At 41.5% G+C, this 25000-nt stretch overlaps 1 protein-coding gene and 1 long non-coding RNA gene across 2 annotated transcripts in view; one reads left to right on the top strand and one right to left on the bottom strand.

Annotated features, from left to right (window-relative positions):
- LOC137332342 (E3 ubiquitin-protein ligase SH3RF1-like) overlaps positions 1-13964 on the top strand; it is a 75135-nt gene extending 61171 nt beyond the window's left edge. The window contains exons 8-11 of the mRNA XM_067996095.1: positions 2727-2923; positions 4609-4958; positions 5828-6171; positions 12862-13964. Of these exons, the coding sequence (XP_067852196.1) occupies positions 2727-2923; positions 4609-4958; positions 5828-6171; positions 12862-13030 (1060 nt within the window). The 3' untranslated portion in view covers positions 13031-13964. The remainder of the gene's footprint in view (positions 1-2726; positions 2924-4608; positions 4959-5827; positions 6172-12861) is intronic.
- Positions 13965-21669: 7705 nt separating this feature from the next.
- LOC137332343 (uncharacterized) lies at positions 21670-22588 on the bottom strand. The gene is made up of 2 exons (XR_010965636.1): positions 22493-22588; positions 21670-22380 (listed from the first exon to the last, which is right to left on the bottom strand). It is a non-coding gene; the product is annotated as an uncharacterized lncRNA (long non-coding RNA).
- Between the last annotated feature and the right edge of the window lie 2412 nt (positions 22589-25000).

Genomic DNA, 25000 nt, shown 5'->3' on the forward strand with positions numbered 1-25000 from the left:
CTTGCTTTTGTACTCTATGCCTCAATTATAAATCGCAGGATCCCATATGCTTCTCAACTTGTCCTGCCACCTTCGAAGATTTGTGTACATATACCCCCAGGTCTCTCTGTTCCTGCACCCCCTTTAAATTGTACCATTTAATTTATATTGCCTCTCCTCATTCTTCCCACCAAAATGCATCATTTCACACTTCTCTGCATTAAATTTCATCTGCCATGTGTTTGCCCATTTCAACCGTCTGTCCATGTCCTCCTGAAGTTTGTTACTGTCCTCCACATTGTTTACATTTCCGAGTTTCATGTCATATGCATACTTTGAAATTACACCCTCTATACCCAAGTCCAGGTCTTTTATATATATATCAAAAAGACCAGTGGTCCTAATACTGATCCCTGGGGAACACCACTGTATACTCCCCTCCAGTTTGAAAAACAACCACTACTCTCTGCTTTCTATCCCCTAGCCAATTTTGTATCCACGCTGCAACTCCCATGGACTTTAATTTTGCTAACAAGTCTTTTATGTGGTACTTCATGAAATGCCTTTTGAAAGTCTATACACACATCATCCGCATTACCCTCATCAACCCTCTCCATTACTTCATCAATGAACTCAATCAACTTAGTCAAACACAATTTTCCTTTAACAAATCCGTGCTGATTTTCATTCATTACCCCATTCTTTTCCAAGTGCCAATTAATTTTGTCCCGGATTATTGTCTCTAAAAGTTTCCCCACCACCGACGTTAGGCTGACTGGCCTGGAATTGTTGGGTTTATCCCTCTCCCCTTTTTTGAACACGCATGTAACATTTGCAATCCTCCAGTCCTCTGGCACCATCCCCATATTTAAGGAGGACTGGTAGGAAGAATAATGAGGCCACATACTGCTTGGCTAATAAGAGTCTAAATGGGGTAGAGGAGCAAAGAGATCTAGGGGTACAGATACACTAATCACTAAAAGTAGCAACGCAGGTTAATAAGGCCATAAAAAAGGAAAACCAAGCTCTAGGGTTCATCTCTGGAGAGATCGAATTGAAAAGCAGAGAAGTTATATTAAACTTGTATAGGACCTTTGTTAGATCATACTTGGAGTATTATGCACAGTTCTGGTCTCCATGTTATAGAAAGGATATAGAGGCATTGGAGAGGGTACAAAAATAGGGCTATAGTGCAAAATAAAACTAAGATGACTAGCAATCTTAAAAAGACAAGTCTAAAGGCATTGTGTCTAAATGCACGGAGCATTCGCAATAAGGTAGATGAATTAACAGCGCAGATAGATATTAACGGTTATGATATAGTTGCGATTACGGAGACATGGCTGCAGGGTGACCAAGGATGGGAACTGAACATCCAGGGGTATTCAATATTTAGGAAGGACAGGCAAAAAGGGAAAGGAGGTGGGGTAGCATTGTTAGTAAAGGAGGAAATCAATGCAATAGTGAGGAAGGATATTGGCTCGGAAAATCACGATGGGGAATCTGTGTGGGTGGAGCTAAGAAGCACCAAGTGGCAGAAAACGTTGGTGGGGGTTGTCTATAGGCCCCCAAACAGTAATGGAGATGTAGGGGAGGGCATTAAACAGGAAATTAGAGATGCATGCAAGAAGGGTACAACTATAATCATGGGTGACTTTAATCTACATTTAGATTGGTCAAACCAAATTAGCAATAATAGTGTGGGGGAGGAATTCCTGGAGTGTGTACATGATGGTTTTCTAGACCAATACGTTGAGGAACCAACTAAAGAACAGGTGATCCTAGACTGGGTATTGTGCAATGAGAAAGGATTAATTAACAATCTTGTTGTGTGGGGTCCCTTAGGGAAGAGCGACCATAACATGATAGAATACCTCATTAAGATGGAGAGTGAAGTAATTGAATCCGAAACTAAGGTCCTGAATCTAAATAAAGGAAAATACGAAAGTATGAGGTGTGAGTTGGCTATGATAGATTGGGGAACTTTACTAAAAGGGATGACGGTGGATAGGCAATGGCTAATATTTAAAGAACGTGTGCAGGAATTACAACAATTATTCATTCCTGTCTGGCGCAAAAATAAAACAGGAAAGGTGGCTCAACCGTGGCTTACAAAAGAAATTAAGGATAGTATTAGATCCAAAGAGGAGGCATATAAAATTGCCAGAAAAAGCGGCAAGCCTGAGGATTGGGAGCAGTTCAGAATTCAGCAAAGGAGGACAAAGAGATTGATTAAGAGGGGAAAGATAGAGTATGAGAGTAAACTAGCAGGGAACATAAAAACTGACTGTAAAAGCTTCTATAAATATGACAAGAGAAAAAGTTCCCTTACAGTCAGAAATGGGGGAAATTATAATGGGGAACAAAGAAATGGCAGAACAATTAAACACATACTTTGGTTCTGGCAGCAAAATGGGAGCAGCGCAAAGGAAATTCTTGTTTTCTTATACTCTGTAAACCACCAACTTCTTGCACTGTATATTTATAAATGAAAGGGGCACTTAGCTGAACAATCACAACAACTTCTCCAAGTTATGTTAATCAGATGCTCTTGTTCTCTAAAGTTTGACCTTACCCAGTATGTATTACTGAAAAAAGGATGGAGCAGATAATTTAGATGAATATTTGTTACATCTGGTCCATCGAGGGCCACAATAGACTGTTTTACTCTTTATAGGGAGATTCATGTCATGTGGCATTAATGAGTATTAAATGGGACTGATCTGCACAGTATTATTGTGTTTCAGAAACACTTGTAGAGTCACAGAGGGGAGAGGATCCGACGGTCTATCAGCATCAGCAAATACCCAAGAAAGAGGAGCCACAACTGAGGCCAATTTGAACATGCAGACAAGTCCCGGTAACAGGCGAGTTGCTGTGATGTCACCCCCAGTTCCTTCAGGGGGGACAATAGCAAGACATAAATGTGGGACTAGCTACAGGGGTAAGTTTAGTAACAGTAGTGTACTGTATAATGAGATTCAAGTTCTAAAGAGATCTGTTAGTGCAGCTGAACTCTGCACCTGTTCTGGTTGAAATTTGATCGAGGGCTGCAGTGTACCCAGATCACAACCAGATATTTCCTGTAGAGTACACATTTTTCTCCCATATTTCCTTAATGGTTTTCCCCTTTACGCCAATAAGAGAGAAAACACAGCAGGAAGAAAAATATGGAAACAGTGAAAATGTTGAGATATTTTTCTAAATAGTAAAGGATACAACACTTCCACCTGGTAGAGACTTGCATGCCTTATTAAGTGCACTTTTGAAATGGGCCCCACGTAATGAAAATTGCTGGTTTGGTAATGCACGGTTACATGTCTATGGAGAATGCATATATCCCATTTGTACGGTTGCACATACCCAGTAGAGCTGCAGTTTTAATATCACAATAACCAGTTAATGGGCAATTAATGGAACTCCCAGAGACACTTTCTCTGGCTCTTTCTCCCCAGATTATCAGTTCCCTCCCTGTATTAGAATGCAAAGTGTGCTCTGGTCAATGAATTTTGAAAGCTTGTGCTCTGCTATTCTAGTTCTACATCCCAGCATTCTTTTAGCTTTTTTGGTTGCTTTGCCACATTGTCTGAACATTGAAAGTAATAAGTCTACTGTTGCTTTCAGGTTTCTTTCTAAGTCTCCCTGTGATATTTCAATTCCATTCAAAGCAGCGGTGGGTCCAAACTTGACATGTAGCCTGAAGGACACTTTTCAAGTTTACTATGGACAGATGGGCAGATGGCCAAATGGCCACCAAGGAGTCACCTTGGTTTGCTCTGAAGGACAATGTGTTTGAACCCACTTCAGCCAAATTTGGAGACACCATCCCACATTTATTATAACTGTGTCTCTGAGCCTATTCATTTTTATAACAATTTGCAACAAGAGGAACTTATTCTTTTCTGACTGCCCCTATTATCGCTTAATTAACTAGTTTAGGCTTCAGTTACTTTATATTTAAATCATGAGGTAATGTTCATGTTTATTTTTGTGGTTTCTGGCTGAGGGTACATGTTATTCATTCTGTCCTGAATCTCCAGTTACTACCTTGCTTTTTAGAGATTAGCATCTCTTTATAATGCAAAGACACTGTGTATCAATTATACATTGTCTATTTCTACAGAGCAAATCCCATTCAGCTGTGCTTTTATTAATGCTGATGAACTTGGCTGGGCTTTCAAACATTTTCAGTCGCAGCACAGCAAGAGCACAGCTACTAAAATGCCCTAGAAGTCTTGTGTGACTGCTCTCTCAGGTATATGGCACTATTTGAAGAAGAGCAAGAAGTTCTGCTGATGTTCTGGCCAATATTTATTCCTCAACCAACATCACTAAAAACTGATTATCTGCTTATTTATCTCATTGCTGTTTGTGGGATCTTGCTGTGCGTAAATTGAATGTCATATTTCTCTACATTACAACAGCGACTACACTTCAACCATACTTTCTTGTGGGATGTTCTGAGGTCATGAAAGGTGCTATATAAATGCAAGTTCTTTCTTTCCTTCTATTCTTTCAGCCCACATAAACTTGCTTGGAATAATATCATTTAATTTGGAATTGTTTCTACAGTGGTTTAGACAGAAAATTTACAGCTAATTCAATCACAATATTTCTTTGCTCCTTTAGCAAATGTACATCGGCCAACACTTGTGGTTCCTCCAGTTCAGTCTCAGAGCACAATTAGCAGGTGTGTTCCAGCTGTTGTCATTCAAGCCCAGCCTTTCGCATCCCATCAGCTTCTGCACCCAGTCACTGTCCAAGCTGGCCATTCCACTGCAGTAGTTGGGACAAACAGACCTAACCTGCCCATCAGGCCCACTGTCAACGCTGCCCCAATAATGCCTCCCAGTGGTGAAACATCAGCAATGCAAGATCACGAAACTTCCAGTTGTACAACTGTGGGCCAGAGATGTGTACCAATGGCAAACATTACACCATCACACTGTAAAGATGAGGACAGAAGCAATCTGCACAAGGTGGGTTTTATTAGTCTTATAAAAATATGGATAATGGTGAAAAACAAGCAATTTGACCCAGTTATATCTCTGGGATCAAAGAATGGAGGCAATGCAAGCTCAAGTTGGAATAGATGTGAGTTAGGAAGGGTTAGAGAAGAAGCAGAGCCGATGTCAGCTTGAGTTTGCCAAATCTAAATGGAATGAGAGGGGGAAAAAGAGAATGGAGTTGTGAGTTTGTATTGGCCATGTCTCCAGGTAAGAGGAATGGGGATTGTGAGTTCAAACAGGCATTAGAAGGGGAAGATGGAATGGGCGAGTTGCAAATTCAAACTACTGATGCGTCCAAGGACAGGGAGAATGGGAAACAGAGGAGATCTGAGTTAGAACTGCACATAGCAGAAGGAAGAAGATGGAAATACAAACTGGGCATGTAAAGAAAATTCCATGACAATTCCATGGTGCTTCTGTTTCTCTCTATCTGTCTTCAGTCTCACTGCAGCAGGCATTATTTCATAGCCGAGGGATCGGACAGGCATCTCATCCCATTGTCTCTATTGATGCCAGGCTAGTGCCAATTGCAATGGGGTGCACAAGTCTGAGTTTAGTTGATTTGTCCAAGAATTAAGTATCTGCCTCTAGTGTCAAAAGGGAAAATGAGCTATATTATGCAATAAGGAAGCAAAGCATTCATCAGAAAGTGTTTGACAGACATTAAATATGCAATTTACGTTGGGCTTTGTCATTGTATCACAGAGATCAGCAGAGGGAAGATGATTCATGACTGTTCTAGCTTCTCTTTTTCCACTATGACAAAGAGCATCTATCTTTGAAAGCGAAGCTAGAGTGAGACCATTTCATAATAAAACCACATTATTTTTTCCTTTCAGACTCAGACCTGCCTAGGAGCTTCCCTACCCCACTGTGCTGCATCATCCACAAGGCCTAAATTCCAAGTCACCCCGATGTGCAGCCCTACAACAAACTCGGTAAAGCCGGATCAGGTCGCTGCAGAACCAGTTTTACAGGAAGCCAGAGGTCCTCTCGTCATCTGTCACAACAGAGCTGGTTCGTGTCCAATAGGAAGTGAAGAAAGAGCACAGGTTCAGACAGTGCACAGAAAGACGGGCTCCTGGGATTCTTGTTATCGCTGCAGCCCTCCATCTCCGCTGCACAGCTCAGCCACTGAAGAGTCTCCGAAGCCATCACAAACCCGTTCAATGTGTTTCAATAGGTAACAACCCTTCCGAGAATGCCTGTAATGGAAATAGGGGAGTTACAGGCATCATTTTTTTCACACAAGGGATAGTGTAGATCTGGAATTCTCTCCCCCCAAAGGCTGTGGATGCTGGGACAATTGGAGTTTTCAAAAATGAGATTGATAGGTTTTTGTTAGGTAAGGGGATCAAGGGATATGGAGCTAAGGTGGATAAATGGAGTTGAGGTGCAGATCAGCCATGATCTCATTGAATGGCGGAGCAGGCTCAAGGGACTGAATAGCCCACTCCTGTTGCTATAACGGGTTCATGCATTGCAGAAAAAACTGCATCTTACCTCATGATCACCAGTTGTGCCCTTTCCTGCCATTCTTTTCAAAGTAATTAGAAATTGCAGTGTGAACACCTCCACAGATTTAAGGTGATCGGCAAAATAGCCAGAGGCGACTTGAGGAAACATTCTTTTACGCAGTAAGTTATAACGATGTGGAATGCACTGCCTGAAAGCGAAGCAGAGTCAACAGTAACTTTCAAAGGGAATTGGATAAATATTTGAAGGGAAAAAATTTACAGGGCTTTGGGGAAAGAGCAGGGGAATGGGACTAATTGGATAGCTCTTTCAAAGAGCTGGCACAGGCACGATAGGCCAAATAGCCTCTTCCTGTGCTGCACCTGCTATGATACTATAATCAGCACTTTATGTCAAGTAAAAGAGTAATTCTAAGGGATCATTTTATGAGTCGGCTGAACCTCGCACACAATAGTGCATATTGAGATTCCAGGTGTGCGCTGCCTGTGATTTTCCGATCATTAAAAATTGATTAGGTGGAAAATTGTGAGCATTTCATCCCAAATTTTCGATACTCACTGTTGAAAGGTGAGGTTCCCCACCAGCAGCATGGACTTGAGGAATTACCTCTCTCATTTTATGATGCCACAAAGATCACCAAGTGCAGATGAGAGAAGCCATTTGGGCCAATTATCTCTTCATTTTATAGAAACAGATCGTTCCCCATCATAGCATGTAACTGCCTATTGAATAACTTCAGAGTTGATGCACTATATTAACTTGACAGTAGTTTGTACACAATCACCCATATCAATATAACTGAAAAGTGAGCCAAAGGCTTTATATATAGACCAAGTTTCTGAAGTATGCTGTAATGTACCCAAGTGACTAAAATTAAGTCATACGCTGGGACACTAGGAAGGTGTTTTACTTGAACACATTACCAGCTATCTTTTACAATGTATAGTTTACCTTTCCCCTCTTCCTTTTCCGAGTCTTCATATTTTTGTTTATCACTACTAATGGGCACCAAGTTTACCATGTAGCATTAGAATCATAGAATCATAAAATGATACAGCACTGAAGGAGGCCATTCGATCCATCGTCCTTGTGCCGGCTCTTTGGTAGATCTATCCAATTAGTCACAATCCCCTGCTCTTTCCCCTGGTCCTGTAAATTTTTTCCCTTCAAGTATTTATTCGCTGCTTAAAAAAATCCTCATGTTACCTCTGGTTCTTTTGCCAGTCATCTTAAATCTGTATCCTCTTATTACCGACCCTTCTGCCACTGGAAACAGTTTCTCCTTATTTACTCTATCAAAACCATTCATGATTTTGAACACGTCTATCTAATCTCCTCTTAATCTTCTCTGCTGCAAGAAGAACAACCCCAGCTTCTTCAGTCTCTCCACATAGCTGAAGTCCCTCATCCCTGGTACCATTCTAGCAAATCTATTCTGCACTCTCCCTTATGCCTTGACATCTTTCCTAAAGTGTGGTGGCTAGAATTGAACACAATACTCCAGCTGAGACGTAACCAGTGTTTTATAAAGGTTTAGCATTAATTCCTTGCTTTTGTACTCTATGCCTCTATTTATAAAGCCAAGGATCCCATATGCTTTTTTAACAGCCTTCTCAACTTGTCCTGCCACCTTCAAAGATTTGTGCACCTGCACTACCAAGTCTCTCTGTTCGGGTACCCCATTTAAAATTGTACCATTTAGTTTACATTGTCTCTCCTCGTTCTTCCTATCAAAATGTATCACTTCGCACTTCTCTGTGTTTAATTTCATCTGCCATGTTTCTGCCCATTTCAACAGTCTGTCTACATCCTTCTGAAGTCTGTTACTATCCTCTTCATTGTTTATTACATTTCCAGGTTTCCTGTCATCTGCAAGCTTTGAAATTATATCCCATATACCAAGTCCAGGTCATTACTATATATTAAAAAGAACAGTGGTCCTAATACTGACCCCTGGGGAACACCACTGTATACTTCCCTCCAGTCTGAAAAACAACCGTGTACCACTACTCTCTGCTTTCTGCCCCTTAGCCAATTTTGTACCCACACTGCCACTGTCCCTTTAATCCCATGGGCTTTAATTTTGCTAACAAGTCTATTATGTGATACTTTATCAAATGCCTTTTGAAAGTCCATATAAACAACATCAACCGCACTACCCTCATCAACCCTTTCCGTTACTGTCAAAGAACTCAATCAAGTTAGTCAAACACGATTTTCCTTTAACAAATCTGTGCTGACTTACATTCATTAGCCCATACTTTTCTAAGTGCCAATTAATTTTGTCCCAGATTATTGTCTCTAAAAGTTTCCCCACCACCGACGTTAGGCTGACTGGCCTGTAATTGCCGGGTTGATCTTTCTCCCCTTTTTTGAACAGAGATGAAACATTTGCAATCCTCCAGTCCTCTTGAGCCGCCCCCATATCTAAGGAGAATTGGAAGATTGTGGCCAGAGACTCTGCAATTTCCACCCTTACTTCCCTCAATAACCTAGGATGCTTCCCATCCGGACTGGGTGACTTTTCTACTTTGAGTATTGCCAACCTTTTAAGTATCTCTTTATCTATTTTTATCCTATCCAATATCCTTATTACCTCCTTTACTGGTACATTGGCAGCATCCTCTTCTCTAGTGAAGACCGATGCAAAGTACTTATTTAGTACCTCCACAGAAGATCTCCTTTTTTGGTCTCTAATCGACCCCACCCCTCCTTTGACTACCCTTCTACCATTTATATGTTTATAAAAGACTTCTGGGTTCCCTTTTATGTTAGCCGTTAATCTAGCCTCATACTCACTCTTTGCTCCTCTTATTTCCTTTTTCGATCTCCTCTGAATAGAATCATAGTAAGTTATGGCACAGAAGGAGGCCATTCGGCCCATTGTGTCTGTGCCGGCCAAAAAAGAGCTATCCAGCTGATTCCCCTTTCCAGCACTAGGTCCATAGTCCTGTAGGTTACAGCACTTCAAGTGCACATCCAAGTACTTTTTAAATGCGTTGAGAGTTTCTGTCTCTACCATTCTTTCAGGCAGTGAGTTCCAGACCCCCACCACTCTCGGGGTGAAAAAAATTCTCCTCAGTTCCCCTCTAATCCAGAGATTATAGTTAAGGAGGAGGAGTTTGAAATATTGGATGGGATAAACATAGTGAGAGAGGAAATATTAAGGGGTTTAGCATCTGTGAAAGTAGATAAAACACCAGGCCTGGATGAAATGTATCCCAGGCTGTTTTTAAAAAAAAACAGTGGGAAATAGCAGAGGCTCTGACCATCAGTTTCCAATCCTTTCTGACTACAGACATGGTGCCAGAGGATTGGAGGACTGCTAACATTGTACCGTTGTTTAAAAAGGGAGAAAGGGATAGACCGAGTAATTATTGGCCAGTCAGTCTAACCTTGGTGGTGGGCAAATTATTGGAATCAATTCTGAGGGACAGGATAAATTATCATTTATAATGGCACGGGTTAATCGAGGACAGTCAGTATGGATTTGTTAAGGGAAGGTCGTGTCTCACTAACTTGATTGAATTTTTTGAGGAGGCAACAAGGATTTGATGGTAACATATTTGATGTAGTCTACATGGATTTTAGCAAGGCTTTGACAAGGTCCCACATGGCAGACTGGTCAAAAAAGTAAAAGCCCATGGGATCTAAGGGAAATATAGAAACATAGAAAATAGGAGCAAGAGTAGGCCATTCAGCTCTTCGAGCCTGCTCCGCCATTCAATATGATCATGGCTGATCCTCTATCTCAATACTGTATTACCACTCTCTCCCATGCTCCTTGGTGCCTTTTGTTTCTAGAAATCTATCTAGCTCCATCTTATATATATTCAGTGACTTGGCCTCCACAGCCTTCTGTGGTAGAGAATTCCACAGGTTCACCACCCTCTGAGTGAAGAAATTTCTCCATATCTCAGTCTTAAATGTCCTACCCCGTATCCTGAAACTGTGACCCCCCGTTCTGGACCCCCCAGCCAGGGGAAACATCCTCCCTGCATCCAGTCTGTCTAGCCCTGTCAGAATTTTATATGTTTCAATGAGATCCCCTCTCATTCTTCTAAACTCGAGTGAATACAGGCCGAGTCGACCCAATCTCTCCTCATACGACAGTCCTGCCATCCCAGGAATCAGTCTGGTGAACCTTCGCTGCACTCCCTCTATGGCAAGTACATCCTTTCTTAGGTATGGAGACCAAAACTGTACACAATACTCCAGATGTGGTCTCACCAAGGCCCTGTATAACTGCAGTAAGACATCCTTGCTCCTATACTCAAATCCTCTTGCAATGAAGGCCAACATACCATTTGCAAGTTTAGGTCATTTAGGACTGAGAAAGTGGAAAGTGGCAAGTTGGATCCAAAATTGGCTCAGTAGCAGGAAGCAGAGGGTAATGGTCAACAGGTGTTTTTGTGACTGGAAGACTGTTTCCAGTGGGGTTCCACAGGGCTCAGTACTGGTCCCTTGCTTTTTGTGGTATATATTAATGATTTGGACTTGAACTTAGGGGGCATGATCAAGAAGTTTGCAGTTGATACAAAAATTGACCGTGTGATTGACAGTGAGGAGGAAAGCTGTAGACTGCAGGAAGATATCAATAGACTAGTCAGATGTTCAGAAAAGTGGCAAATGGAATTCAACCCAGAGAATTGTGAGGTAATGCATTTGGGGAGGGCAAACAAGGCAAGGGAGTACACAATAAATGGGAGGATACTGAGAGGTGTAGAGGAACAGAGGGACCTTGGAGTGCATGTCCAGAGATTCCTGAAGGTAGCCGGACAGGTAGATATGGTGGTTAAAAAGACATATGGGATACTTTCCTTTATTAGGGAAGGCATAGAATATAAGAGCAGGGAGACTATGCTAGAACTGTACAAAACATTAGTTAGGCCATAGCTTGAGTACTGCATACAGTTCTGGTCACCATATTACAGGAAAGATGTGATTGCACTAGAGAGGGTACAGAGAAGATTTATGAGGATATTGCCAGGGCTGGAGAATTTTAGCTATGAGAAAAGGTTGGATAGGCTGGGTTTTTTTTATCCCCCTCTCTATCTTGTCTGAAAATCCTATAACCAGGAACGTTGAGCTGCCATTCCTGCCCCTCATTAAGCCATGTTTAAGTAATAGCTAAGATATCATACTGCCACATGTCTATCTGTGCCCTCAGCTCTTCTGCCTTATTCATTAGACTCCTTGCATTGAAGTATATACCATTAATCACTGCCAAACTCTTTTGTTGTCTATCTTCTAACCTTTGTTTCCTCTGCCTTCCAAACGTGCTTACTAATCTTTTGTCTACCATTTTCAGCCCTGCGTCTCTCCCTTCTGAATCTACGCTCAGGTTCCCATCCCCCTGTACTTTCTGTATTCAGCTTGGTTCTCTACTGTATTATGAACCTTACATTTGTCATAATCCTCCTTCACAACCTAAAACAAGAAATTTCCACCAGTTTGTTCTGAACATTTTAACGGAGCATGCAGTAGGGTCACACACTCAGTTAAAGCTGCATGAACCTATTACGCTGGTTCCTGTACAGATGGCCACCAGCTGAGCAAAGTATATAATTTCGTTACGTGCCTGTGTGTGTGTGGAAGGAGATGACGTATATCTTGTAGAAGCAGTACAATTCCTTCACACTGTGTTCTTACGCTGATTGGGTTAGCTCCATCTGTTTTCTCTTAAGCTGCTGTATTGCTACGTTAGTTCTACTGACTCCCGACATGTAGGTCTTGCTCAGCTGGAGGTAACCACCAAAGTAAACTTTCCAGATTCACTTGGAAGACCCGCTGAACAAAATAGTTTTTAACCAGCCACCAATCTGGCAAGTTCACTTTGGGAATCACAGAAGTTTGCAGCACAGATGGATGCTGTTTGACCCATCATGCCTGAGCCGATTCATTGAAAGAGCTTTCCATTTAGTCCCTGCCCTTTCCCCATACTCTTTTAAAATTTTTCTTTTTCTGGTTGCCACCAGCTGCACAAGACTTGCAAGTCGGGAGCCAGTGGCACTCATGCAGCATTATTGAAGTAGCTTTAAAAGATTAGTCTTTACCCAGCTTTCTAAACATGCCTCCATTGGAAGACAAAAACTGCACAGAATTTATTTTGCTGTTCTTTGCAACTAAATACAAGCAGTCCATATGAGGAGGGGAGAGAAATGGGAAAGAAAAAGCATCTGGGTCAAGCTCCTAGTAAAATAAACAGCCATATAACATGGGTCAAATAACTTGTTACGCAAGATGCAAATTATGTAACTATCAGTCTCAGACACAAGCTCACTTGTTGAGAAGGGGAGGGGTTAACTATTTAACTGGGGGAAGGTAGGCTCAGCTATATCTTCTACCTTCTCTTCACTACCCCACAGGATAACAGGAATGCTTCTTGTTCCCACAGATGCCGAGCGGTACTTTCTTATCCAGCCCAAGGAGAGGTGGAGCTGGGCCTGGAGCAAGGTGACATAGTCCTGGTGCACAGGAAACGCCAGGATGGTTGGTTCCAAGGGACTCACACGGAGAGTGGGAAGACAGGCCTCTTTCCAGGAAGCTTCGTAGAAAGTTTATAATGAAACCGAAATCTGAAAATTGCTTGAAGTTGAAAGGAGACAATATCATCCCAATAACGCATCTTTGTCCCATAATGTTGTGCATGCGATAATATTGTAGATGTGAACTTTCACACATAATGCACATAAAAAATGGACAGTAATCTGTAACATATCTCTGTGCGGGCAGCTCTGGAGAGAAGCAACAAGAACTACTCTCCAACTATGCACGTGATATCCAGCATAGCGAAAGTACCAGGAACTGATCCCATCCACATTACCTCCCAAATAACCAGCAGCACTCTTACAATCACAATATAGAACTTTCTTGTTTACGAGGTTCATGTACCAGCAGCACAGCTGTGTTCAGCTAAATATATTGGAGAGCACACACTAATCCAGTCAGATGGTCAGTCTGTGTAAAACAGGTCAAAACCAGGCTTTAACAGTATAATAATCCTCTTTATAAGAATGACTTTGGAAGACATTCAATAAGTATTACATAGCTGATAGCATGTTATGAAGATGTTTTATGATGTTTCCTGATAAATTAAGCAGTCTTAAACTGTACATGTTATATCAAAGTGTTACTGGAAGGTATATCAGTATTTATAGGGAGGATAGGGGTCGATGACAGTGTTTTAGTGTGGTGTGTTACAGTTAGGTTTTCCAATGTTTATTTTTGTAATTTAGTGCTTATTTTGGCCATTTTTCAGTTGCACTATTTTTGGTTTTGTTCTGTCAAAAAGAGTGAAAATGACACTAAACTTTACTCACTTGACTCGACTGACTGTTTCAGTCTAAACACATATGGACTGGAAACAAATAATCCTGTGAGGTCATTTTCTGCATTTGCTTTGGAAGAACCTCAGAAACATAATCTGAGGGTATATAAAGTAAAATCGCAATATAACCAAATATGAAGAATGGATTTGAGGTGTTTTTGATGTTTAAATAAATGCTAATTTCAAATTGTATTAATCGGAGTGGGCGGGAGGTGGGGGGTGCGGTGGGCAGTTACCAGTTTAATCTGAAAGTCATAAAGCTTAATTATATTTAATTTGGACTGGATAGATAATCTGCCTGGGATTATTTCTACCTTTCCCCTGCTCATTTTCATAGCACTCTTTTTTCCTGCTGGGCGTATTTTAATGATAGTCAAATGACAAAGTTTTGTCATCCAATGTACTTTCCACCATTTGTGTGGTAGCAATGCTGGACACTAGGGATGCCTTCCTTGTCCTGGCAGCCAACATTGCTATGGGGGTACATGGAGAAGGGTACTTAACTTTATAAGACTGCAAAGCCTGTGGAGTTAATCATAGAATGAACAAGTGCATAGGCTTAAGCACCAATTTTGATCATTTTTTCCCCGAAATCTTCAACTGGTAACAAATAGACCGGCAACCATATCACACTGCGACAACCCTCCAAGGCATGCAATCCCCACTCTCTACCTCCTCCCCTCCCACTTTCAGGAGGATGCCAAGGAGTCTACCAAAATTATTTAAGTAACTTTGAGGACAAAAAAAATCAGCCGGAGTCAGGGGCACCTGTTCGTGGCAGGTGGAAGTCCTGTCATGGCAAATAAGTGTCCAGATTCTGCTAATAGTGGAAATATTTGTTCTCGGGATGTGGGCAACGCTGGAAAGGCTACATTTATTACCCATCCCGAGTTGCCCTGAGAAGGTGACGATGGGTCTTCTCCTTAAACCGCTGCAGTCCTTGTGGTGATGGTGCTCCAGCAATGATGTTAGGTAGGGAGTTCCTCGATATTGACGATGAAGGAACAGCGATGTTTGTCCAAGTTAGGACAGTGTGTGACTTGAAGGTGATGGTGTTCCCATGAATTGCTGTTCTTGTTCTTCTCGGTGGTAAAGGCCGTAGAGGCTTGAGATGCTATTGACCGTGTTGAATTGCTGCAGTGCATCCTGTAGATCGTACATACTGTAGCCACAGTTGGCCAGTGGCGAAGGGGGTGAATGTTGAGCCCAGTGGTATGGGCGGCGATCAAGAGAACTGCTCCGTCTGAGTGGCTGCGCCCATCCAGGCGGATGGTTGAGTATCTGAATATACGCAAATGTCGGACAGGAAAGGACCAGCAGGTCTATCTAGCCTGTCCTGTAAAATTATAATACCTTATGCATCACAATATAGACACTCCCTAGCCACCTGGAGCCAAGTACTCTCCTGGGAGAGGCAAAAAAGTGCATTCCATCAAACTCCTGACTTCAGCCTTATAGATGGTGGAGAGGCTTTTGAGGGGTCAGGAGTTGAGCCACTCGGCAGAGCGTACTCACCCCTGGCCTATTCTTGTAGCTACGGTGTTTAGCACCACAAGCATAAATCATATGAGCCTCAGGTGCGATTTTGAGATTTGAAGGAAGTTTTGTGGAATAAACAGCCAGCTAAGACAGTTCATATATCGAAGAATAGCTTTTAAAATATGATGGATAAAGATCTGGGTACGTATATGATTGAAGCTGTGAAGCTAAATAAAGGTAAAGGTGTTTGAATGCCTTGTGGAACCTGTTGGTTCCTGAGTTGCTAGGACCATGATAAGGAAGGCAATTGGCCAAGAATGAAATACAACAAACAACAACAACAACTTGTATTTATATAGTGCCTTTAACGTAGTAAAATGTCCCAAGATGCTTCACAAGAGGTAAGGAGTTTTGCTTGACTTACTTTGGGGGCAAGGGGCAACTTTACAGGAGATTAAATAGACTGGGTAGATGGGGTGGATTGTACATAGTGGGGTGATTTAAACTTTTATCAATGGGCTTTATAAACATTTATCTAATGGTAAAGAAAATTGGGCAAGGTGTAAACTGGGCTGCCAATTCGCTATCACCCATTTTTTGCCTTGCGCTAAAAATTAAAATGACCCCCAGTGTGTGGAAGGAATGGATTTGATTGACTGATTGGCCTTCTCTCATTCCATGCTTCCTTATTCATATTACAGAATGTTATAGTGAGGGCTGGGGTGGTACATTAAGAGAGTGTCACAGGGAGAGAGTAATGTACTAATTAATAGATTACGTTTATACTTGTTCCCATCTGACTACTTAGTTGTTCATTAATATATGTAAAATGAGTGGGTATGTATTCTGATCACAGCATTACCAGATGACACTGAAGGCTGCGTTTTTTCCAATGGATGAATAACTACTTTCTTATAACAACTCAACCCGTTCCCTTAAAGGAAGCAGTTGTATTATTCCGTACATATTTCACCCTGACCAAGGGGCTTCTGAAACATCAACATAATGGAGATGCTTTCTTTCTCTATGAAAAGTCTTTGAGTAAACACAGTGTGCTTGAACAAAAGAAACGTTGTAACAATTTGAAGTCAAGATCGGGTCTAACCCAATCTGGTAAACTGAATAAAGGAATGAGCTGCAGAATATAAAAACAGGACTGTCTGACAGAGATACCGTTAGGAATGTGTAACTTCTATGTACAAAACAAAGATGAATGCTTTAGAAACAGCCAGTACTCACTTTCCCATTGTTAGGTTCTCTAAAGATACAGGGCCTGAAATGGCCGCTGCAACTGAGCACGCACCCCAACCAGGAGGCCGAGGCCGGCTCACAACTAGGCCTTGGGCCTCGTTAATCTTACTTGGGCGAGCTGCCGGCACCTGTCACACCACCACAAGCGGCTTGCCCATTTTAACAAGATGAATATTGGGCCGCTAGCCTCACCCAACGGAAGGTTAGTCCCGGATGGGGTGTGCAGTGGCAACGGGGGTGGGGCGATCGGGAGTACTGTGGAGTCAGAGGAGCACTTCTGGCTCCACAGGAGCTATTTTTGAACTTTTTCTGTTAACAAAAAATCTTATCAGCCACTGAAGAATCCTGAGCAGAGCAGGCCCGGCTCCTGCCTGGTTCATTGTTATCCAATTTCTCAGAGGGTCTAAAATGGGCTTTAAGCCCCTCGTATACATGCGTAAAAGGCGTAATGGCTGTTTTAGGCAGCTGCCAAGAGCACCTGAAAAATGGCATTGGGTCGGATGTCTTTCAGACGTACTTTGGACGTTGGTCTCTGACATTGACCCTCATTCTGCCCATTTTACGCCTGTAAAGCAGGTGCTATTCGAACCAATTTCTACCCCAGAGTGTTCAATCTAGTGTGAAGACTAACTAAAATGCTTTATTTATTTGGGGAACAGTGAAGGGATGCAGGGGACGAGTTTAATGGAAATCTAACATTGCAGGTCTTCATCTACATCTCATCCGTGATGATGTAGGGGAGTTCTCCCCAGTGCCAACATCACTAAAACAGATTATCTGGTCATTATCTCATTGATACTTGTGGGATCTTGCTGCGCACAAATGGGCTGCCACGTTTCCCTACATTTCAACAGCGACTACACTTCAAAAGTACTTCATTGGCTATGAAGTGCTTTGGGATGTCCTGAGGTCGTGAAGAGCGCTATATAAATACAAGTCTTTCTTTCTTTTACATGGTCATTTGTGCACACATTTGGTGGAAGTCATTACCATTTTCCATCATTTAATCTTGCATTTAATATTTTAATAGTTGAAAACAGTGGGCAAGATATTCAGCTCCTTGCTTTGTGACTATTTTCTTCCCTCTGTCCTGTTGGTGCTGACGTATGCTGGGGTGCATATCCATGGGGTTCTGGTAGCCTCTGCTACCTCGCTCAACTGGCCATTCTTCATTTGCGAGTCTAGACATTGGAGGTCATTTTAATTATTGCCGATACCGCAAATGGGGCGATATCGGATCAGCCGCTCGTTGTACATCTCTCCCGATTTTTATTGAACCGTAAATCGGGAGTGGTGTATAAACGGCAGCTGATCTGAACTTGCCCCGTTTACTATTGCCAAAAGATAAAATTAGCCCCATTGAGTTTTTTCAGACTATTCAATAGTACCAGGCACGGCACCCAAGAATAGCCCTGTTCTCCTCCGATGCCCACACAGATGTACTCCCAGTTGGTGTCACTGTAGATCAATCAAGACTGTCCCTTTGCGAGCCCAAGAGTACTGAAACCAATTGGAACGCCCATACTGCTAATCCAACTGAAATCAGCGAACTCAGCAGAGACTTGGCTTCGAACCTTTAGTTTTTGGGTCAGTAGAGTATCGGTGTTAAATTATTTTGGCATGAGGCCTTATTTGTGGATTTCCAATCCCTTTGAGTTCTGCAAATATTATTTTTGACTGTTACTTAGTAAACGAGTCAAATACAGATCAAAATCTGCAATTTGACTAGAAATTAAAAATAAATAACTAATCATATGTACCCTATTATAGAAAGGATATTATTAAACTAGAAAGAGTGCAGAAAAGATTTACTAGGATGCTACCGGGACTTGATGGTTTGACTTATAGGGAGAGGTTAGACAGACTGGGACTTTTTTCCCTGGAGAGTAGGACGTTTAGGGGTGATCTTATAGAAGTCTATAAAATAATGAGGGGCATAGATAAGGTAGATAGTCAAAATCTTTTCCCAAAGGTAGGGGAGTCTATAACGAGGGGACATAGATTTAAGGTGAGAGGGGAGAGATACAAAAGGGTCCAGAGGGGCAATTTTTTCACTCAAAGGGTGGTGAGTGTCTGGAACGAGCTGCCAGAGGCAGTAGTAGAGGCGGGTACAATTTTGTCTTTTAAAAAGCATTTGGACAGTTACATGGGTAAGATGGGTATAGAGGGATATGGGCCAAGTGCAGGCAATTGGGACTAGCTTAGTGGTATAAACTGGGCGACATGGACATGTTGGGCCGAAGGGCCTGTTTCCATGTTGTAACTTCTATGATTCTATGATTCTATGAATTGTTTTTATCAGTTAGTGTTCAGTCCCAGCACTGTGTGAATAACCATTAATGCTAGTTATGCTGATGACTGAGATCAGGGGTGCTTTTAACGCTTGAAGGACAGCACTTGACATTCAAGCCCCAAATCACGGTGCTGAAAGCCCAAGGGGTTTTTACCTTGCAGCATATAACCTGGATCAGGTGCGCAGACATGTACTGTAAGGTGGCTCCATGTTAATGTAATCACAAACATGGTTCCTGGTTATGGGTGAAACTCCGCTGTATAACATAGAGCTCAAACTCTTACTAAAAAACTTGTGTTCTATATGCCCAGAATCTGTAATAATGATGTTCAACTGGCGAAAGTTGCAGTGCTTGTATTAGTCACTCATCACTTGCCTTTAAAGTTTAAAAAAAATCACATTTTCATTAGGTTCTAGCTTTTCAATCTTTTAGCAATCCCTTATTGCTGCACAAGCAGAGACTTTTATTGGGTTGTTGCAGTTAGATTCCCTAGTCAGTTCAACCTACCATTTTCAATACCACTTAACTTCCAAATGACTGGTGCAGACATACACAAACCAATTATAAGCTTAGTCCTGAGGTGTCCACTTATGAGTTAGAAACTCATTTGAGGACACCTCGGGTGGCAACAATTCAGCAAAGTTGGGCTGTGCGTTAGTGTACTGGGTCTCAAAGCTAGAGTGTAGACCATTGCTAACGTGTCAGCCTAGTACAATTTATCGCACTCATGTGCAGCCAGAAGGTTGTGGATTTGAATCCCATAACAGGACTTGAGTGCAATGTCTAAGGTGAACTCTCGTGCAATACTGAGGGAATACTGTATTGAAACAAGTTTGTCTCTGGACCTCTCTTCCCCCAAAAAACTGGTGAGGCTAGGTCAATTGAAAATTTAAAAACTGAGAATGGTAGATTTTTGTTAGGTAAGGGTATTAAGGGATATGGAACCTAGGCAGTTAAATGGAGTTAAGATACAAATCAGCCATGATCTAATAGAATGGCGAAAGAGGCTCCAGGAACTCAACAGCCTATGCCTGTGCACGTCAATGTTTATCATTAAACATTCCATAGCACTATTTGAAGGAGAGTAGGAAGGTCTCCTAGTGTTCCTCATCCGACATTAGCAAAGCACAGATTAGCTGGGCATTCATCTTATTGTTTTTTGGGACACAGAATGGATTGCACATTTGCCTACGTAGCAATTACCGCAGTCCAAAAGTAATTTATTATGCAAAGTACTCTGAGGCTTTTCTGGTGAGGTGATAAAGTGTTATATAAATGCAAGTATTTCTTTCTTCTTTCACTCTGATCAGCAGCCTGATCTGAACTACATTGAGCAGGGAGGTCTCAAACAGCTGCTGCGGCACCTCTCTGTAGAGTAGAGGGAAAATCAGAGGGAAAAGTCAAGGCTGGGCATGTTCTGGTGCCCTCTTGATGGTCACCAACAGTTGCCTCAGAGCGCTCACCCTCTTGGCTGCAGTCATTTGATGAAGCAGATGAAAAGGGGATTAAAATACAAAAAAAAAAGTGGGGTTGGGGGAGAAATCACCCAGACATCCAATGTAAAAAATTAATGTTTAAAAAATTTACACAGCTGGGATGGCACTGTTAAACAGCAAACAGTTAAAAAAATCTTGAGGCAGCAAAGCATGTTAACGGTTCCCAATCTCAGCTGCATCATTGAGGACGTGTTAGCACACCGCATTAATCTCGCTGCACGCTTGGTGTGACTGCGTGCTAAATGTGAGCTCTCTCATGTTATACACATTTGTTTTGTAACAGTGTGATGTCGAAGTATTTAAAATGTAAGACAATCTCTATGTGTTGCTTGATTCACTTTGAGTGTAAAAGCAGGCAGAGGCGATACAATAAAGTGCACAATGAAAACACTGCCCAATAATGAACTTGTGAAGGGTGTGACTATTGTACAAGAATGTGGTATTTTTCAGTTATTTATGATGTGGATTTTTTGTAACATGTAATTGGAATCCTGGGTGAAGGAGACATTAATAAAGCAGGGTTTAATTGTGCAGAATAAAAAGATTTTTTTTCTGAAACATTACCAGAGGAAATGGAGGTCTTCAATTATATTAAGGGTTTCATTACACTACAGGTACCCGTCCCAGTCCAGTACCAGCTGAGCATGATCCAGGGTCAGCAGATCCAAGTTATACTGCCAGCTTCTGTTCTACTCTTTTCCTAAAGACAGGAGCTCTGTGCATGCTTAGAGCATTTAAACAAAGTTAAAATGCCTAATGTTAGGGGATAGCCAATGAGACATTGTTCAAAGCTCCCTGGTAGTTGCAGGTGCAAAATGCAGTCTTTCACCCCAAATGATACTCCACAGTTGGCTTTACGACACAAACTGCAGTGTGAAAAAACAACAGAAAATGATGGAAATACACAGCAGGTCACTCAGCATTTGTATATCCAGATTATGACCCATCTTTCAGTTTTCAGTTCTGATGAAGGATATACACCCAAAACATTATAGCCTATCTTTTCCTTTTACAGATTCTGACAGCGCTGCTGTATATTTCCAGCATTTTCTGCTTTTATTTCATATTTCCAGTTCTTCCCCTTTATGTAACTATGTGGCATGAATTGCCTGAAAGTGATAGAACCTCTCATGCACTGACACTTACGTTTAAGAAGTTTAGCCCTACATTTGATAAATCTGTTTCAGAAAGTGCCACTGGGTAGAATGCCTTTTAGTGAAAGATCACTCAGCCCATTAAACAGGCTGTCTACCAACTGGATGAGAGGGTCAAAGGGGCATTTGGTAGCACTGTCATTAAGCACATTGTTGAAAATCGGGTCTGATATTTGTCACAAAATAACGAGACACAAGGAAGGGCATTCGGTCCATCTTAATTCATCCATCCAGAGTGATCGTAATCTCCCCCCCCCACCACCATATTGTAGCGTCCATTTATTTCTTAAACAATTCCAGGGTTTTTGCCTCCAGTGCTCTATCTGGAAGTCTATGCCACATGTTACTAACTCCTTGCATGAAAAACAATTTCCTGATAACAGTCCTAAAATTACCTACTACTACTTTCAACCTGTACCCCTTGGTTCTAGTTTAAAGTAATGTTCCTTGTTTTGCAAACCCTCAACAATCTTATATACCTCTAGGATCATCTCTCAGATGTTCCTGCCCCTTTTCCAGGCTGAAAAGCCCAAGTTTCTCCAGTCTTTCCTTATAACTCAGATCCCTGACACTGAAAATCAATGTTTTTCTGATTACATATACAGCAGAGGAAACAATAAAAAGACATATATTCAAAAGATTGCACTTCAGTCAAAATCTCACATTTTAAATGGCTGGAGAACAGGCTGTTGGGCAACTTGCAATTAACAGCATCTAGCCAAGGACTGAGGACCCGCACAGCCACTGTTTTGACAAAGGCAGTGAACAGGTGAACCAGCCCTTTCCATACATCATTTAACAGACATCGTAATCTCCCTGTCTCTTGTATTCAGCAGCTTCTCACTGCCAATCGTCTTAGCATCGTAATCACCTGCTGCCTGAAGCACAGACGGTCGCCATGGAGATGAGAAACTATGAAAGAGGATAAGGGGGAAAAAATAAATTCCTGAACAGGCAAACCTTAAAAAAAAACATATGCACTGGACTGAGTATGCACAGTGAAGATCTGCAAATGAGGACTTACATGTTTCAGAAATTCTGTGCATCCAGAATAATATTTGATATGCATTTCAAGGTTGTGCCCAGATGCTCAAATAGTGGCACTGTGGAGAATACTGACGCCAGTAGCTCAACAGCCCTCCCTGCTGACAGTTTGTTGTTACTGCAGCTGTTGTAGAGGATACAGGCAGTCAGTTATTACACATGGGATTCATCCTAAAATAAGCAAGGTTAAATAACTCCTGAATAACACAACAACTTGCATTTATATAGCACCTTTAACGTAGTAAAACATCCGTTGGCACTTCACAGGAGCGTTATCAAACAAAATTTGACGCCAAGCCACATAGGACAGGTGACCAAAAGCTTGGTCAAAGGGGTAGGTTTTAAGGAGCATCTTAAAGGAGGAGAGAGGTAGAGATGCGTAGAGGTTTAGGGAGGGAATTCCAGAGCTTAGGGCCTAGGCAGCTGAAGGCATGGCCGCCAATGGTGGAGCGATTAAAATTGGGGATGCGCGAGAGGCAAGAATAAGGTGGATAAGGTTTCACTCCTCAATGCAATATAATCCACATTCAGTGGCATTTCACTTAGTATTTTTCTACAAATGTAGTAATAGCAAATAGGAATGAAACATAATGATTGCATCACAAAAGTAATTTATTGCATGAAAGCACTTTAATTTAATAAAGTGATAAGGAAATGTATAAATGCAAATGAAATAAAACTGTATGAATATAAATTTTACTTTGAGTATAGAAATGGAAGTGTCCTATTTCATTATGTGATGAGTTTCACCCCATTCTAATTTTGTCGTCCAGTTAAAATATCTTATTATATATCTTATTAAAAATCTTATATCTGTACATATTTCCTGTCTGCATAACTTAACTTATCAACTTTTTCCCAATCTAAATTCCTACATCCACATTTATAATAGGTTTTGACTGTATAAACAATTCACTCTGCTTGCCCAATCTGGTGTTCTCAAATTACTAAAAATATTTTCGAAAATTCTTTTTATCCACCATTTTTTTCTCAGTAACTGAAATTTCTATTGTCCAAAATAAGAGTTGAAACAAAAACTCAAAAAAGTACTTATTTCACAATAACACAATTAAATTTATCAAATTGTCTTTTAATGCCTTCTTTTACGTTTAAGCTCGATGGCCACAGCCTCTCCCAAAAGCATGAGCTGACATGATATTTTTGCCAGATGTGTGACTATTGGAGCTGAATTTGGATTGTGTAGACTGAGCATTTGCAGTGTACCTAATTTCCCAGCATGTATCAGTATTGATAGAAACTAAAGAAAAAACATTCCAACAGAGTAATGAGTGGGTGCAGTAAAATATTTGAATTGGTACGTCAGCTGTTCAAGTGCAAACTAACCTCATCGTCAATAGCAGAGTGATGAGGGAAATAAGGAAAAGTGCCACCAACCCCAATTCCCACTAGTCTTGCATTATCCACAAAAATTCTCGGATAATGGGAGCAGATACTTAAGGTTTGACTGTATGCCAAACACTGGAAAATTCATTCAGGGGAAGAATCTAAAACTCAGTTGCAGTGAAGAATCAAAATTGGCTCAGTGGCAGGAAGCAAAGGTTGACGGCTATTTTTGTGACTGGAAAGTTGTTTCCAGTGGGGTCCCGCAAAGCTCAATACTAGGTCCCTTGCTTTTTGTGGTATATATTAATGATTTGGACTTGAATGTGGTGGGGTGGGGGGGGGGGGAGCTTGATCAGGAAGTTTGCAGATGATACAAAAATTGGCCATGTGGTTGATAGTGCAGGAAAATATCAATGGACTGTTCAAGTGGGCAGAAAAGTGGGAAATGCAATTCAATCTAGAGAAGTGTGAGGTAATGCAAGGCAAAGGAGTACACAATAAATAGGAGGATACTGAGAGGTGTAGAGGAACAAAGGGACCTTAGAGTGTATGTCCACAGATCACTGAAGGTAGCAGGGCAGGTAGATAAGGTGGTTAAAAAGACATACAGGATACTTTCCCTTATTAGCCAAGGCATAGAATATAAAAGCAGAGAGGTTATGCTAGAACTGTATAAAACATTGGTTAGGCCACAGCTTGAGTACTGCGACAGTTCCGGTCACCACATTACAGGCAAGATGTGATTGCACCAGAGAGGGTACAGAGGAGATTTATGAGGATGTTGCCAGGGCTGGAGAATTTTAGCTATGAGAAAAGATTGGATGGGCTGGGGTTGTTTTCTTTGGAACAGAGGAGGCTGAAGGGAGATTTAATTGAGGTGTATAAAATTATGACAGGACTAGATAGAGTGGATAGGGAGGACCTATTTCCCTTAGCAGAGGGGTCAGTGACCAGAGGGCATAGATTCAAAGTAATTGGTAGAAGGATTAGAGGGGAGCTGAGGAGAATTTCTTTCACCCAGAGGGTGGTGGGGGTCTGGAACTCACTGCCTGAAAGGGTGGTAGAGACAGAAACCCTCAGCTCATTTAAAAAGTACTTGAATGAGCACTTGAAGTACTGTAACCTACAGGGCTACGGACCAAGT

This window comes from Heptranchias perlo, chromosome 14 (assembly GCF_035084215.1).
Source record: "Heptranchias perlo isolate sHepPer1 chromosome 14, sHepPer1.hap1, whole genome shotgun sequence".
Taxonomy (NCBI): domain Eukaryota; kingdom Metazoa; phylum Chordata; class Chondrichthyes; order Hexanchiformes; family Hexanchidae; genus Heptranchias; species Heptranchias perlo.